Source organism: Podarcis pityusensis (assembly GCF_964106645.2).
Source record: "Podarcis pityusensis genome assembly, chromosome: 6".
Lineage (NCBI taxonomy): Eukaryota > Metazoa > Chordata > Lepidosauria > Squamata > Lacertidae > Podarcis > Podarcis pityusensis.
The window spans coordinates 71,907,167-71,921,209 of NC_138030.1; the positions used below are offsets into that span (position 1 = coordinate 71,907,167).

A 14,043-nucleotide genomic window follows, 5' to 3' on the forward strand; every position below is an offset into this window, starting at 1 on the left:
TATATACTGGAATGATTCCTCACTTTTTCATGTCTATCCCTTGCATGTTGTAGCTGGTCATGAATCAAGGGATGGTGGCCCAGTGTAAATGTAATGCTTAACCATGTCAAAGTGCAATGTAAAGGAGCTTGCTCAAGCATTGGGCTCATGTAGTCCTCCCTGTTTTCCTCTGGCGTGCACCAAAGGAGGAGGTTGAATATACCTTCTTCTGATTTAAACTAAGCCAAACTAAGTTTGTGATTACAGTAGACAAATTGTGATTAGTTTAAAGTGTAATTTATTAATATAACTATGATCCAGTCATATTTGAACTGCTACTTTGTAGGCATGATGAAATCTAAAGGCGACCAAATGGTTGGGTTGAAATTGTTCAGTTTCCCATTTTGCAAAGCTTCCTGAACAAGAGCAATTCAGAAGTGAATCCTAGATTGAGGATTCTGACAGTATTGGGTAAATAGAAACCAATGTAGAATCCTTCCAGTAAGGATCTACAGAAAACTATAGTGCGGAGAGGGAGTTTCAAGGGGAGAAGTGGTGAAAGTCCAGAAGTAAGTTTGGATATAAATATGATTTTATGTTATGGTGTTTATATGCTTGCAATTTCATAATAATAACATTTTAAGCATTTAAAAATGAACATTGCAAGAAAGCATCTAAAGAAAGACTCCACTGAAAATAATGTGGCTACCTTCCACAAGAGAGATGCTTGTGGAAATTCAATGTGATTGCCCGAGTGTACTGGAAATTTTGACTTGTTTTCCAACAAGAGGCTCTCTTCCATCAACTTTTGTCAGTTTTGAAAGTAGTTTTCAATGTGGTGGGCAAAGGGATAACACCTCTTCAAGAAAAGTAAATCTAAAGCCCATCTGAATGTATGGACTTAGTCATGTAGTGCTCTTATCCCTAAAGCTCTAGGTTCTGTAGTAAGGTAACTGCTTACGCAGTCAGAATTCTGCAGATCTAAGCATATGTGGATAGCTTTTATAAATTACAGTATTTGTCTGAATTTGAAATTTTCACGGTTCCCATTTTGCACAGTGGATGTCATAAAGCATATCGTTTCTCTGCTAGACTGTTCCCTGCAATGAATAAATTAGATAAACAGTGCAGATAGAATAGTTATCAAAGCAGTCACTCTGCTGCATTCTGTAGGATCAATTTAGGACTGCAGGGTTTATGTAGTTTTGCTAGCAGGTGGAAATTTGAGATTCTCATTTTAAATGAAGGTTGGTTCAATTTAGTGCTGCAGTTTTGGAATCCTGATGCTTTCAATTCCATGGTAGTCTGTCTTCATCCTAGGAAGTACCACAGACTTTGATCTCCCTGCTCCTGTTCATTTTGCACTCTATATAAGCTAACACATTCTGCTGGTAAATGACTCATGTATGTGGTTCAGGGGGCGGGGGTGGGGGTGGGGGGAACTGATAGAGGATCTTGAGTTTGCAGATATCTTCCAACACTTCTTATAAGAGAGGTATAAAATATTTGGAAGGGCTACAGAATACTAGATCTCTGGCAAATTGCTAAATGTTTAGCTTTACTTTCTGAATATATGCAGCATGGTTTCTTCTGAATTTAATAGCCATTTCAGACAATAGTATAAAATCCTACCTGAACAAAGATAAATACAGTGATAACATGGGTTAAGAACGTAATTCATTCTGGATGTCCGTTCTTAACCTGAAACTGTTCTTAACCTGAGGTACCACTTTAGCTAATGGGGCCTCCCGCTGCCACCACTGCATGATTTCTGTTCTCATCCTGAAGCAAAGTTCTTAACCCGAGGTACTATTTCTGGGTTAGTGGAGTCTGTAACCCTGAAGCATCTGTAACTCGAGGTACCACTGTAAAGTGATAGGTAAAATATGATGGCACATGACATCTAACTGCCAAATCACAATTATGGCCATTACTCTGTATCTTGAGGCCAAATCACAATTATGGCCATTACTCTGTATCTTATACTTTGCAAATGATGGAGCATTTTGCTGCTCGAGTTTGGGGGCAGGCGGGAAAAGAGAAAGAGGATGCCCAGCCAAGAGGCTAGTCCATCTTGTTCTCATGTCACTGTAGCAGTGCATGGACGAATGTGATGTCCATCTCTCTGCAGAAAGCAGAGTTTAGAGTGCCACTGCGGTCAAGATAAGTCACAAGAGTGAACACATAACATTCAGAAGCAGTTATAAACCAGTTTGCTTTTACATTTGGAAGTTCAAGTCACTGTTTGGGTTCTGTGGTCAGAATAATGGATGTGAGATTACTGCTAGAGTAATCTTTACTATATTTACTTACAGTTGCCTTTTGAACCTTGAGAATTTTATGGCTCTTGCTATATATAGTACTGCACCAAACATTCATGTTCTGCATGTTAACCAACTGTGTTGCTTTAGAAGAGACGTGGGGAATAAATATAATGTTGCATTCTTGCAACTTTCTCCAGGGTAGTTGACCATGAGAACTCTAGGCTTGTAATGGATTGCGTAAGTCTTGTTGTTGTTGTTGTTGTTGTTGTTTAGTCGTGTCCGACTCTTCATGACCCCATGGACCAGAGCACACCAGGCACTCCTGTCTTCCACTGCCTCCCACAGTTTGGTCAAACTCATGCTGCTAGCTTCGAGAACACTGTCTAACCATCTCGTCCTCTGTCGTCCCCTTCTCCTTGTGCCCTCCATCTTTCCCAACATCAGGGTCTTTTCCAGGGAGTCTTCTCTTCTCATGAGGTGGCCAAAGTATTGGAGCTTCAGCTTCACGATCTGTCCTTCTAGTGAGCACTCAGGGCTGATTTCCTTAAGAATGGATAGGTTTGATCTTCATTCAGTCTCCTCCAGCACCATAATTCAAAAGCATCAATTCTTTGGCGATCAGCCTTCTTTATGGTCCAGCTCTCACTTCCATACATCACTACTGGGAAAACCATAGCTTTAACTATACGGACCTTTGTTGGCAAGGTGATGTCTCTGCTTTTTAGGATGCTGTCTAGGTTTGTCATTGCTTTTCTCCCAGGAAGCAGGTGTCTTTTAATTTCATGACTGCTGTCACCATCTGCAGTGATCATGGAGCCCAAGAAAGTAAAATCTCTCACTGCCTCCATTTCTTCCCCTTCTGTTTGCCAGGAGGTGATGGGACCAGTGGCCATGATCTTCGTTTTTTTGATGTTGAGCCTCAGACCATATTTTGCTCTCTCATCTTTCATTATATCAGACTTTTAGCATTTTTTTGTGCAGAAAGAAAAATAATAGTTGATATTATTTGAGAACATTGTTGGATACCTGAAACCTGTGGAGACAGATAACTTTTTTTTAAGTAAATGAGCCAATATATTATGTTGCCAAAATATATCACCAAAATTGGCTGTTTGTGGCTTCCTACATTATCTATAAACTATACTGAGGGAAGGAGGGAACATCTGTGGGTGAAATTGGATGGTTATTTGGTGAAGAGGAGAAATTTCTCACAAACATAGTTTAATTTGAGTAATTTTTCACCAAACAAGGGCATTTAGAATAAGCATTCTGAATACTACATATACTTGTATGATTTGCTGCTGAACCACTCAATCATTTGGTAACACTGTGCTAGTTAACATTATGATTATTGTGCAAGACATACAGTTATCATGTGTTTAATCTTTGAAATATTACATTAACTTGCCTGAATATATTCAGGGTCCCCCCCTCCCCAAGTTCGTTCATCTTGGATTTTATATTAAGAAAAACATTTTTACTCTAACAAACATTTTTTTAATTTAGAATTTTTTCAAAATGATATAGAAGGCAGTTGCTGTGTGAGTAATTGACATATTAAGAACATTTTTAAAATTCCACTATTGACTGGGCTCCTAAACATTTCATTGCCCCCACGCCCCTGCGCCCAAATCTTTGGAAATATGAGATCTCTTTTAACCCTCCTGTTGTGATGAAATGTGTATTACTAATTTATAATAGCCAGCATTCAGAATGTGACAAGCATTCAAAGATTGGATAGGCTACACCTCTCCAAATGAAATGTGCATCAACACTTTCCTAGTAATTGATGGAAGCAGTTGCTTTGTAAGTTCTGCAGTGTAAGACCTAGAATAGTACAAGATTGCATGTGATCATCTTTATCTAATAAGACTCTCGTATTTACTAACAGTATGACTTTATATTTACTTAACTGGGATTTGGACTCTAGCTTTTTGTTTAATAGCTGATTGTGTATGTATGAAGCATTTCTACAGGAAAGCACTTATTAAATGCCTAGGTTCTGTACATGTAGCATCTGAAAATATTGCAGCATTAATCTAAGGACTTGTTTACACATTTAGTAATACTGGACTAACACCTCAGCACTTCTCAAGCCTAATTTGTGCTCTGTGTTCAGAGAGCGGTTGAAGCAAGTTGAAAGAAGGAAGAAGTCTTTGAAAAAATAGGGGACTCTTTCTCATTTTCTGTCATCCTAGTGATAATGTGATTATGCCATTTCTGATATATATATATGGGGTGCCTGCAAAAAAACCCCACTTAATAGTTAAACGTCTCAGGGTGGTGAAGGCATATGATTATATTATAGCATGGTGACTAAAATACCTTGTGGTTTTGATGGGGTAACCAGAGACAAACCTCATACATACCTGCCTCTGTATTCCAGATTCAGTTCTGTGAAAATAATGTTTTTTAATCTTTGTTTCTTCATGGGACATATCTGCTAAATATGCATAAATACATCATTGTTACTTGGATTAATAATTGTCTAAATTCACCTTCGAAACAGTGAAATCTACAAGTATAAGGTGGCAATCTTGTGCGTACTTATCTGGGAGGATGTCTCTTTGAACTCAGTGAGACTTCTGAGAAACAGCTAGGATTGCTGTGTTAGACTATTAGTTTCCAAGCATATCTGAACAGAGTCTGAATGTTTTGCAAATCCAATGGAAATTAAATGACTTCTGTTAAAAATAGGCACATGAAAGGTGTTGTGAAACTTAAACCTGTTACTTTTAAGTGTTGTCAGTCAGTATATAACACTGTCATTGCCCCTGTAGTACATTTTCAAACAAGTGGTCAGTAAAAGGCCTCTTAAAATGAGTATTAGTTTTACAGAGTATTGTGGGCAAAGTCATTAATTAACTGTTGTGCTTTTTATTCTTTCTGCAGGGAGATGTGCGAAATATTCTTTTCTCTGAGAGCGTGAGCATTGGACAAAAAGTGGACTATTCGGACACGATGGTACAGCAGAAGTTGGATGAAGTAAAGGACCAAATAAAACGGGAAATAAGGAAGGAACTTAAAATCAAAGAAGGAGCAGAAAACCTCAGGAAGGTCACTACAGATAAAAAAAACCTGGCTTATGTAGACAATATTTTGAAAAAATCAAACAAGAAACTAGAAGAATTGCATCATAAATTACAGGAATTAAATGCTCATATTGTTGTAACAGAACCTGAAGATGTTACAGGTATGTGAGTGGTTGTTGTTTTTTTTAATGGAGGTACTTAAAATCATCCTCAACATTTAACCTAGAAGAGTTAGCAGTTAATTTTGTGATGCCAATCCTTCACATACTTTTGGTCTGCTTTTTAAATAGTGAGAGTTATATCAGAATTCACGCAGTTCTACCTGCAGATACATGCGCGTAAAGAGCAGCCACCCCCACTTTCGTTTAACATAGAAAAGCAGCATTAGGAATCTCACTTAGTCCATTGCACATAATTATATTGCTTCTGCATCTTATTCCTCTAAGATGTTGCATAGTAATATGGAAATGAAGTAATTTGTAGCTGCAAATCATAGAAAATATGCTTCTTGTGACACTGCTCAGACTGTGGAATTCCAGTGAAACATTAGGTGAAACAAGTAAGGAAAATTCCTCTTGTGCTAATTCCAGTTTTCTTCTACAGCTTAGTAGGTGAAAAGGAGTGCTTGGATTGAACTTCAGAGAGCCATTGTGGCGTAATGGTTAGAGTGTTGGACTAGGTCCTGGGAGAGCAGGGTTCGAATCCCCTCTCAGCCAAGAAGCTCACTGGGTGACCTTGGGCCAGTTACCATCTCTTAGCCTATCCTACTTCACAGGGTTGTTGTGGGGAGAAGGAGAACCATGTACACCACCTTGAGATCCTTGGAAGATAAGAGGTGGTATATAAATGTAATAAATAAATCTTTCACTCCCTAGCAATTTTTCATAGAAATGAAGTCTTAGTCTTGCATGTGTAGCCCTTTGGCTGCATAGAAAGAAAAATAAATCTTCTTAGTGGGCTGAAAATGCTAAAGTTCAAACAAGCATATTATATTAAAAATAAACTTTTAAAAAATCTGAGAAAATATATTACTGCTAAAGTAAAACAGATAGCATCCTGCAGATTAATTTTCAAGGGAAGATACTGCTCATGCTCCTACTAGTCACTCATTTTACAGGTGTTTTGAGCAAAATCAGCAGAGATTAACTATGGGTCTAAGTACAGTGTCACTCAGGGACATAAAGTCTCAGTAAAGAACAATGTCTTTTTGCATAGACTGAAAGCTCGGCCTTGTAGTGTTCCTATTTTGTGCAGATGCAGCAGGGAAAAAGGCGGGGTATAAATAAATTTCTCCTCCTCTTCCTCCTCCTCCTCCCCATGGCCATGAGGGGGCTAGTTCTTACTTCCTGCTTTCATTTCCTGGTTCTCCATTGTACTTGGGCAGAGCAGATAGTGATACCTAGGTCTGGCCCTTCCAGGCTTCTGGCTTGTACATGCTCCCCATTTTTGTTCTAGGACCTGCAAGCAGCTCTGCTCTCTTGGGAGCACGAGAAGGTATGCCCAGCACAATGACAGTGAGGCTACTTGGTTCTTCCTCAATCCCAGCAGCTGTGTTGTGAGCTGGGTCTCCTGGGCATGGAACCTCTCCATTCCTCCTTGTATCAGCAGAGATGAGAGGATCGCTGTCTGTTTCCCAGGCAACCAGGTCATCCCACTTCACCCCATCCACCTCTGTAGGCTCTGTTTCCTTTGTGTCAGAGCCAGCTCTTTGTTCACAACATAATGATCTAGGGACGGTTCTGCCATCACCTTTTAAGAATGCTGCTGTTTTCTTCGCGTACAAACACTGCATCAGCTAGTGGCGGTTCTTATGTTTAGTTTGTGAACTCACAGTCAACCCAGTGGCAGGTCTTGGACCATTTGAGGGGTTATTCTTGGTTGGTACGCACATGAAGTCTGCTATCAAGTTTGCCATTCAGTAGACCTGGTTAGGATTTCAACCAAGTGTCCCCTTCAAGCCATACAGATTACTAAAATGTATTATCTTTATATTGGTAATTAATGAGATGCATTGATAAGAACTTTGGGAAACTATTGTTCTTTTGAGAGTGCTAAAAGGAGAGGAAATCTAAAAACCTGTTATATTTTGGTTTCTCAACTGCAACAATAACAATTTGAAAAACTAATGTTTTTATCATTTGCTAACTTTGTAGCACTTTGAATCATAGCATTAGGCTTCCGCCTTTAAATGAGCACTCCTCTTAGAATGCTATAGAGAATGTAATATTTGCTGCAACTAATTCATTTTGTTAGTAAGCTTCTGAATATAATCCATATCGGAAATGCTTGTCAAAGCATATAGTCATGTTTGAAGAGTTTTACCTTGGTTACAATCCTGTCCTAATTTTCTAGGAACCTATTTCAGCAGCTATTTGAAGAGGAAGATTAGAGAAAGGATTGGCATTTAAGTCTCAGTCATGAGGTAGTTTGCTCAAAAGTGGCAGTGTTGAATCGGCCATTAGGTTCAACAAGTTTTCTGTGGAGATTGAAATTCAACAACATGAAATAAATGTTCTTTCCATGTTAGCATTACCCAAGACTTTTTAGTCAGCTCTCTGTTTTATGTAAATTTGGACTATTCAGTTGGACAGAAAAAGTGTTTTTCATATATTGTAAGTGTATATTTCTGAAAAGAACAGTTGAATAACACAAAGTACAATAAATAGTGTGGTTGTAACCAGATATCTGGCCATTATTTGTTGGAACCGTTGTTGTTGTTGTTTAGTTCTATGTCCAATATCAAGCACATGCAGACATGTTTTCCAAGAAATATTTGTATTTCTTTCATGCTTCTGAGAATCAGTGGAGAAAATATAGCAGTAGCGTGCGTCTGAGAGAAAAAGGTGCTTCATTTTTTGTCACCTACCTCATGTTTTGTGTTTTATTTATCTGTCTGGATATTTGCTTGATGCATGTCTGTGTACACGTGTATGCATACAGTGAGAAACGGAAAGGAATAACTGGAGAGAATGTTGAACAAATTTTTGGGGAAGGAATGGTAAAAGGAGATACTGCGTAGCAAATGTGAGATCAAAACAACATGGGCTAATGGATTGTATCTAAGTCATACTCTGTGTACCTCATTGATATAAATCTATGTATGTTAATGACTAAGTCCATTCATTTCAGTGGGACTTTGAGACATCAATGTTTGGGAAATAGTTCTCTGTTTCACTCTGAATTTAAAGTGGTAAACTTGAGGGAAAGTGAGCCAAGAGAATAATTTCAAAACACTTTTTCCCTGGCTACAGCATTCCTTCTATGTTGATAGTATCTCTAGATGTGTGGAAGGTTTTTCAAGGTGTTCCCTGTAGAGGACATAATGATGGACACAGTTTTTGTTGGAATGGGAAACTAGTTAATGTTCAGTAAATACATAATCAGTAAACATAAGATTAAGCAAATTGTCACTGGCACCAAACTTATTGTAAAGCAACTAGACAGTTTGTTGATGCAATCCATGGATAGTTTTATAACTATAAAAGCCACAACTAGTTCTGCTTTTTGATTACTTTATAGTAATCTCTGTGGTAGTTACTACTAACCAAAAAAAATGTTTTTAAATTAGACATTCAGGCTCGCTTATGTCAACCATTCGTTCCTTTTCACCAACAGTCACTTAAACATACAGGCACTACTTTTTTTCTTATGCTAGCTCTAGTGTTCTTGGCATAAGAAATGAATTACTTAAGCGTTAGGCACTGTAACCTACAACAAATAGTAACTTGTGCTTACCCAATGTATGTATGTGGAACATAAAGGAGATTAACTGAATCAACATCCTGTAAAGAGAGGGGGGAGAGGATTGGATACACAAATAGAAGGGATATTTTTGTTAATGAAAGTGTTTTGGATTCATCAGATTCTTCCATGGCTAGAAGTCTGCAGGGCAGGAGGGGAAGGGTAGTCATTATGCCAGTGGTTCTACAGTAGTTCTACAGATTCCCGCAGCCCCCCAGAGCACGGGGGATTTTCGATGGGAGAGTTTCATGAGCAGAATTCTGGAACTGAGCCATTATTTATGGCAGTTGACCTTATTCTCAGCTTTTACTGGAAATTCTTTTCCATTATATTTGAAATATATTTGTGAAATACTATATTTGATAAGATCTCTTAGAACTATTATTAGTGAATGGTTTAATTTTGTCCAAGAACTGTTTTCGTAGATTATCAGTTCTCAGTTGGAGTGGAAAAGCTATATACCAGTCACCCAAGACAAGATAGGAAACATGATAGTCTGTGCCTCAGTGAGAAACCATCACCTCACTTTGACATGGATACCAGTTTGTGCAAAATACTGAAAAGTTACTACAATAGAAAGCATGGTAGATATCAGGTGTAATCTTGGGCAAAGATATAAAAGATTTCTTAGTAGAAGTACTGTATGCTTACTAAAATAATTTGGCTAACTGAAATAATTTTATATTAATCTTAATACTTTGACATTTTGCACAGATTGCCCCAGAACTCCAGATACACCGAACAGTGACCCTCGTTTTCCAACTAACAACAGGCTGATGGCCTTAAAAAAACAGTTGGATATAGAATTGAAAGTAAAACAAGGTGCAGAGAATATGATCCACATGTATTCGAATGGTTCATCAAAGGTAAGACTTATGAAAAGCCAGTTAAATTTACCAGTTTGCGTGCGAATAGTGCTTTTTTTTCAGTTGAGGAAGCCGCCCATAGTGGCTGGGGAAACTCAGCCAGATGGGCAGGGTAGAAATAATAAATTATTATTATTATGATTATTATGATTATTAATCTTGGGTAAACCAGACAGTGTTAAAGAAATGCATACTTCCATAAAGAGTGGTGTGGTCATTTAGAAGTAATTCATGTTTGATCTCAATAGGCTATCATTCGTGCATCACATTATTTGAAAAACAAAAAAATGTTGGGGAGTTTGCCACATTCTGAAAACCTGATATTATATCACTACCCGATATGGGTAGTGTGACAAAGTGCCTTGTAGGAAAATTCATCATATGCTGCATTAAAACAAAGTTTCTAAATGCATTTTGTTGCCAAGCAAGGCAGGAATTTTTTGTTCACTGGTTGAGTATGTGCTTCTTTTGAGAAGATGTGCCAACTGAACATCTTCTCGGATTATGCTGTAGCTTTTTATTTTAAAAAAACAGCCTTCGCCCTTCCCATTCTTACACTTTGGAAGCGCTACATCTGTCCCAAGCCCAGGAATAGTGCTCATCAGCAACCCTAACTTGGAACCAGGATGTTGGCATGTGGCGAAAGAACAAAAAAAATGCAGATTACCATAAGTGATCTGAATAGATTGCAGAGACTCAGAGTTGGCAGTTTGAATTGCTTCCTGATGGCTCCCTGACCTTTTTGAAACTCAATTTGTAGCTTTCTAAGCACTGTTTCAGTTATACATATGAAATTACACTGTTAATCTTACTACAGCACTTCTAACATGGAGGGAAGCTGTTTCTTCCAAGCTCCTTTCCATTACTTCAAATATTTAAAAGCCTTATTTTCGCTTACAAGCTCTACCAGTATGTGTGTGGATAGTTTTGTCATATATTTTATTTGAAGAAACATCTTCCACATTCTCTACTGGCAAACAAATGCAAATGACATTATGGTGCAAGTCCTTAACTTTGGGGATCAGTGACTGCCGATAACAATTTCAAGGGCTTGCAGAAATTCCAATCATAAATTTATACAGTCCACGTGACATTACAATCAGTACAGGAGCCCTTTGATGATAAGCAATGTGTTGCAGAGTACAGTAGTGCAACATTTTAGTTTTCCGAACTTTGAATTGTTCCGCAGTACAGCAGTTCTGCATGTTGAAAGCTTCCACTCAAGTCTCGTGGGTTGTTGGGATCTACTTTCCTATTAAAACTTTATTTTTAATACTCTGCCATCTTCTGCAAGGGTCTGTGATAGGTTAAAATATATAGCAGGAAGAAAGAAATTTAAAGAGGCAGTAATAGAGTATTTGATGCAAAGTTCTGACAAGTGGATAAAACATAAATTGAGGGGGAAATACAGTGGAGGAAGGAAACAGCAAAATGTATTACACAATAGTCGCAAAACTATGTGATTTCTGAATCGCCTTGAATTTGTCAAAAAAAGACAACACAAGCTGCTGTTACTTGGATGTCCCTCCATAATTCATATTTTAAGAGCATCTTTATTTTCTTTTTAGGATAGAAAGCTTCTTGCGACAGCTCAACAGATGCTTCAGGACAGCAAGACAAAAATTGAAGTTATAAGGATGCAGATACTTCAGGCAGTCCAGACTAATGAACTGGCTTTTGATAATGGTGAAGCATTCAAGAGAAGAACATTCTCTAAACTGTTGATAGAATCTTGGATAGGATCTTGCCTTCCCCCTCAACCCTGGGGAAAATTCTAAATCCCCATGGTTGGCAATCCAGCCCCACTCTGTGGGAACTTCTCTGACTTGCCCAACTCTGTCAAAAGTGGGTGTGGGATAGTGCATGCTGCTCTACATCTGTATTGTTTCATCTCTCCCCAGAAGAAGACCTGATCTGTACAGGACACTTGCCACATGGAAAGCCCCAAATTGTAAGCTTTCCACAAATGCCTAGTCACATTTTAAGTGCCCTTCCCGGATGTACTGGCTCATTCACATGTAAGGTTAGAAAGCTAGCCATTAATAGCCTGGCTGAGTGGTGCCTTTGGCCTGCTGTACAATGGGTCATTGCACATGGTAAATTAATTTAAAATGTGACCAGGCATGCATGGTGCACTAGCAAAGGCTTTCTGCATGGCCCGTGCCCTTCATAAATCTTGTGTTAGAAGCTTGTAATGGAATATGGGCACCAGATTTCCCATCATCTGCAGCCAGACAGAATTGAAGACTCCCTCAGTGTGTGAAATGCTGGGAGAGTGGGTCTTGTGTTTTCTCCATGAGGAAATGTAAGTGAAAGGGCAGAGGATATAATTCAGAGAAGAAAAGGAGGATGGATGGGTGGAGAAATGGGAGTCAAGAGAAATCCATGCTGGGCCACAGACAGAAGAGTGCTAAGGAGTACAGAGAGAAGTAGTGGAGAGATACCATGAGAGCGAACAACTGTTGAGATAGTAAGCAAACCTATGGTGGTTGAGAAAGGTGATACCACACATAGAAAATAGAAAGGTGGCTCATGGAATAGGCTGCAGAGCAAACCGAGTTGATTGTAACAATTTGAGTAAAATAACAATGTGGCCCACTTCACTTAATAAAAATGTAAAAGACCCTCAGAGTGAAATGAGTTGTGCACTCCAGTTCAGTAGCACCAACAGAAAGATTGCAACTCCTGCCCTTTTTGCTGAGAAAATTGTGAGCATGAGCTAAAGGTTTGAGACGGAAGTGAACTATAAGAACTTACATGGCTGCATTAGCACATAACACTCAGCCATGGTTTTGCCTTACATTCACAGGCTGGAAAGAGGCTGACTGAAGTCTCAGGCTTGCATGCTCTCTTCTCTTCCATTGTGGGCGGGAGAAGACCTTGCCAGTGTTTTGTTTCAGATTCCCCTAATCTTGACTTGTCCTTGCGTGCAAGCTAGGGATTTTGAGTTTATCACAAATTCTGGCCATTTTCAAAACAAGCCAATTTCAAAGCACGGTCTACGAAGCTGCGTTGTTTAACCAACACCAGCCACGTGCAGATTTGGAGATTACCCAGCAAGGTGGATATTGTCTCGACAGTCTTCATGTGGAGTTGGAATCCCATGACACCATGCAGCTACCCTAAAAAATATGCTGCAGTGCTATCAGTTGTTGCATGCAAAAGGACCACTTGGTTTCAGGACCACAGGTTTTCCTGAGGTCTTCACATTGGCAGATGATGTGTTTTTGAGAATTGTAACCTAAACTTAACATCTCACTTCTTTCACCAACTAGGCTAGGACTTTTAATTATTTCTGGTTGTTGTGGTCAAAATGTTTAGCAGTTGTTTGTATTAAGATAACCATATTAAAAAGCTAGTTGAATGCATACTAAATATCTGTGTGTGTATTTTTACCTGCAGCAAAGCCTGTTATAAGCCCCCTTGAGCTCCGAATGGAGGAACTGCGACATCATTTTAGGATAGAATATGCAGTAGCAGAAGGGGCAAAAAATGTTATGAAGTTGCTCGGATCTGGAAAAGTTACTGACAGAAAAGCACTCTCAGAGGTAATTTTAACAGAGTAAATAAAATCTGAATTTAAACAGTTCTATTTCAATAATTCTCTTAGCGGATTTCTTTTCTCTTTTTTTCATGAACAAGGCTCAAGCAAGATTTAATGAATCAAGCCAGAAGTTGGACCTCTTAAAGTATTCACTAGAACAGAGACTTAATGAACTCCCTAAAAACCACCCCAAAAGCAGTATTATTATAGAAGAACTTTCACTTGTTTCGTCACCAACACTAAGTCCACGTCAAAGTATGATCTCTACACAGAATCAATATAGTACACTATCCAAGCCAGCCGCTTTAACAGGTTTGTTGTTGTGTTCTTTTTTCTGGAAATGTTGTTTGTTTTTGTTTCTGTTTGCGCTAATTGCATAATTGTGAGTATTTCAGTTGCTGACTAACCTCAAACTTCTGAGTAGTGGCTTGCATTTATGTCGGTTAAGAAGATTCTTGCGGTTGGTGCTTTTAGGAGGCGGGTCTTGCTATTCTAGCACAGCAAAACCCAAAGGATTTTTGTAATCGGAATTGGCAAATTAATTAATATTAGAGACTTTTAGAGTTGTGTCCAACTCTGTGTGTGCAGTGGTCTGCTTGCACAACGGGGCTTCTCCT

At 38.7% G+C, this 14,043-nt stretch overlaps 1 protein-coding gene across 5 annotated transcripts in view; it reads left to right on the plus strand.

Annotated features, from left to right (window-relative positions):
• The window catches only part of PKN2 (protein kinase N2), a 50,192-nt gene that overhangs the window by 15,922 nt on the left and 20,227 nt on the right, over positions 1 to 14,043 (plus strand). For 4 of the 5 annotated variants that reach the window (XM_081008558.1, XM_081008560.1, XM_081008559.1 and 1 more), the window contains exons 2-6: positions 5,136 to 5,436; positions 9,731 to 9,882; positions 11,451 to 11,568; positions 13,285 to 13,430; positions 13,525 to 13,738. In XM_081008558.1, the coding sequence (XP_080864684.1) occupies positions 5,205 to 5,436; positions 9,731 to 9,882; positions 11,451 to 11,568; positions 13,285 to 13,430; positions 13,525 to 13,738 (862 nt within the window). In that variant the 5' untranslated portion in view covers positions 5,136 to 5,204. Of the gene's footprint in view, positions 1 to 5,135; positions 5,437 to 9,730; positions 9,883 to 11,450; positions 11,569 to 11,670; positions 11,834 to 13,284; positions 13,431 to 13,524; positions 13,739 to 14,043 lie in introns of those variants that run through there. The other variant, XM_081008562.1, reaches the window with a different exon arrangement.